General features: G+C 42.0%; 1 protein-coding gene across 1 annotated transcript; it reads left to right on the top strand.

Moving 5' to 3' along the window:
• The first annotated feature begins 758 nt into the window (after positions 1-758).
• Positions 759-3,435, top strand: LOC104947960 (U2 small nuclear ribonucleoprotein A'). The gene is made up of 6 exons (XM_010774084.1): positions 759-862; positions 955-1,057; positions 1,455-1,534; positions 1,845-1,920; positions 2,422-2,515; positions 2,855-3,435. The coding sequence occupies exons 1-6, from the start codon at positions 810-812 to the stop codon at positions 3,037-3,039; spliced, it is 591 nt and encodes a 196-aa protein (XP_010772386.1). The 5' UTR covers positions 759-809; the 3' UTR covers positions 3,040-3,435.
• Positions 3,436-3,789: the final 354 nt, after the last annotated feature.

Genomic DNA, 3,789 nt, shown 5'->3' with positions numbered 1-3,789 from the left:
CTTTAGCAAAATACCGGTAGCAATGTTAGTGTATGACAACTTATTCATAATTAACAGTATTGTCAGCTTCATAGCTAAAGTTGCTGAACTTACCCTCAGCTTCAAGTCTGCGTTTCTTTATCTGGGGGGAGGCAGTGGTCCGCTGGGTGAGTTGACGTCTCTTTGGCTGGGGAGGGCGATTGTACCCCAACCACAACGCTGGGAAAGGATTATCCTTGGTTGGTTTTTGGTCAACAAAGTGATAGGAACAAACAAAAACGTTGCGGGGTGGTTTCTTTAAATTCAATGCCTTCAGCCAGGTCCTTGATTCCGAGTCGGTATCAGGCTTGCGACAAAATTTCAACAATGGAGCGCATGGACATTGCCTCTTCGTAGCTGGTTTGTGGTCGTAGCACTCTCTATCTAACCACTCGTTCAGGTGCTTTCTCGAGTGATTGCAACCAACTACCGCACACGTAGTTCCCGAACCACTTTTCTTCATGTTGTAATTGTTATATCCTCTTTGTCTCTGCGATATCAGTGCTTTGTCGGCACAACGGAGCTAGCTAGCAAAACAAACCCAGTCCGCCAAAACGGAAGTGCATTGCATCGAAGGGAGGAGTTCAGGATGTAGAGCGGAAACGGCTCAATAACTTGTGTATAGCACAGGCCTTTGTCAGATGGTATATTACGCTGTTTTTTTCCTGCTTCGAATAATTCTCTTTTTTTTCACCATACCTGTGTTTGCATCACTGTATTTAGGTGCGCATGCTCATTATTTACCTCTGAACCTGTTGTATGAGGGACCTTGTCAATTAATATGGTTTCCAATGCAGGGTGACCTGGACCCCCTGGCCTCAGTGAGGACACTGACCCTCCTCAGGTAGAGATCATCTGCTGTCATATCATGTGGTTCTTGAAGTGTTGGATGTCTGCTGAATTCTGATCTTGTATGTTTCCTCACTTAATCTACAGCTTGTTAAGGAATCCAGTAACCAACAAGAAGCATTACAGGCTCTATGTCATCAACAAAATCCCACAGATCCGTGTGCTAGACTTCCAGAAGGTAAAGCTAAAGGTAAGTGCAGAGGAGCAAGGATGTTGTGCTCGTTTGTAAGATCCAGCCTTCAAGGTGATGGAAGCTAAAACTGGTGAATTTATTTTTCTCTTTTAAACATTTCTGGGGTGATTAAGTACGGGATAATGTCAGCCAGGTTCGCTGCACATTATACCCCTTATTACACGGCTACCTGCTAAATATGTCAACTATTTGACTTGACTTAACAATCAATTTTTGACTTGACAAATCGGAATCATGTATTCAACCGAGCCGTGTAATAACACTGTTTGACTCTTATAACTTGAAGTGGACATCCTGCTGAATGTCAGACGATGTTCCTGCCTGGCCTTGCCTCCCTTGGCTGAAGGCTTAGTATGTATTTAATGAAGCTTTTTAATTCTTGATATTGTTGTAGGAACGTCAGGAGGCAGAGAAAATGTTCAAGGGCAAACGAGGTGCTCAACTTGCAAAGGATATTGCCAAGCGAACCAAAACGTAAGATGAAAGTCCACGTTAGACAGCAGCTCCTAAGAAGCACTGCACCCTGGCTCATAGATCCACATCTGTCACCTACAGTGTACATGAGAATACACGGTGATGTGTAAAAAACACACACTTCCCTTTGAAAAGCTATTAATGTCTCAAGTGAGAAACAGTGAGCTCAGTGTTGCTCAGGACTGCTGTCTATGGACAATGTATCAGATATTTGACTCAAGAAAAGATACTATACATGAGGTGGCTACATTGGTTGCTTGGTCAGAGAAGCCTGTGTGTCCACAAGCTCTAAAGAGGTGTGTCGTTTCAGGTTCACTCCTGGAGGGGCCGCACAGCCGGAGAAGAAGAGGAGCGGGCCGTCTCAGGCTGACGTGGAAGCCATCAAGGTTCTGCCGTTGTCCCTGTTTTGTTAAGGGTCTTTATGTTTTCAGAGCTGAGGTGGAATTGCCATTATTCATTTATCCACAACGTGAAATTATATATTTTTGCATTCAACAAAAAACAAAGATCAATTAATAATCTATTAAAAACCCTTTTAAACGTACACTTAATTTGCTGTCTTTTTCTGGAGGCTTCATTACGTTTAGCAACTTTCAAACTGAAAAGCTCCACATAAAGCCAGTGATGGTTCCTACAGTTGTAAAGGTCAAGAAAGAGCGCCTCAGCTTTATGTTGAACCTTTTATTGAAAGTTCCATTAAACCATTCACCTTTTTAAGCGTGTCCAAATCAGCTTCTGATGTTGTATTTTTCTTCTTCTTTTTTTTTTTTTAAATAAGGTAACGTTTATTTGACTACTATAGAGATGAATTCAGTTTTCTTGCTGGCTGAATTTGAAGTGATACCTGAAAATATACATTGTGTAACTCCAGTGTGTTTGCATTTCAGAATGCCATCGCTAATGCGTCCTCATTGGCTGAGGTGGAGAGGCTGAAAGGGATGCTGCAGGCCGGTCAGATACCAGGACGAGATCCCAGACAAGGTCAGTGCTGACCCAGTACTTCTTCAATGTTCCACTGACACTTTTAAAGCTGCTTTTAGACTAACGTTTTCGAAATAAATCAAGAGCCACAGCCAGGGTAGGTAAGTTGTCATGCATCGAGCAAAGAAATAAGGGTTATTGTACTATTCTACAAATTAAATCCAATATATAATAAATAGCCTACTCTCTATTTTTGGTATATTGCTCCTGTTTCTCTCTCTGTCTCTCTCTCTCTGTCTGTGTCTCTCTCTCTCTCTCTGTGTCTCTCTGTGTCTGTAGGGTTTTCTCTCAATTTTGAAAGATTGATGTTAATATGTGCACTTGTAAAATCATGTCCAGCTGGGACGGTGGAGGAGGAGGAGGAGGAGGAGCAAGAACAAGAACAACAAGAAGAAGAAGAACAAGAACAAGAGGGTGAAACGGCACAGATGGAGTCACACATGGGAGGAGGTTCTGGAGAAGAGATCAATGACGGCGAGGACGAGGAGGACATGGAGGAAGAGCCTCAGGTTAATGGCTCCTGAGCACGTTTTTTTGTTTTTGTTTTTTGTAGATTTTCACGAGTTGGACATGCATCACTGCAGTTTTATTATACAGACATATTAAACTGATTGCTTGTATTGATGTGTGGAACCATTTTCTTTAAGCAGTTAGCTGACAAACACCATTTAATGCATATTGAGCCCTTTTAAAGAGGACATGTTCTGATAATTTTCAGGTTTCATAATTGTGTATTTTGCCTCTACTGTGACATGCTTTGATGGTCAACACAAAAGACAAAACTAAGCAAAAGTGGCGATGTTGAATCTAAATGATAAATGCATGGAAAAGCATATAAACAAACAAGATCTAATGCATGCAACTAAAACCAAAATTGTACTTCTACATTTATTAAAGGGCCACAGCCGCACATAAATGTTGGTGGTTGTAGTTTTTTTTTTTGCCAAACGATATCTGAAGAAGGCCACTGTGTCACACTTTTTATGCATTGCATCTATCAGTGATGCAAATTTGTCGCTTTTCGGCGCCTCCATCTTTTTTAACGCTGCTTTGGGTGACTTGTGTAATTCGTGGAGAACCGAAGAGTTTTCGATTTTTTGCGGGGGGGGGTCCGTTAGTCCGTCCGTTAGTCCGTCCGACTGACGGACAACTTCTCACTTCAAAAAAGAAGAAGAAATCTAGATCGCAAAATAATTAAACAAGCGAGTGCCTGTTTTTCCTGGCCAAGGACAGGTTCCTTGAACACAACACGAGCGTAACGTGTCTTCACGTGG

Source organism: Notothenia coriiceps, unplaced genomic scaffold (genome assembly GCF_000735185.1).
Source record: "Notothenia coriiceps isolate Sejong01 unplaced genomic scaffold, NC01 NC01_scaffold00013541, whole genome shotgun sequence".
NCBI classification, from domain to species: Eukaryota; Metazoa; Chordata; class Actinopteri; order Perciformes; family Nototheniidae; genus Notothenia; species Notothenia coriiceps.
Note: the sequence above shows the minus strand (reverse complement) of the source record. Positions and strands in the feature narration are given on the sequence as shown.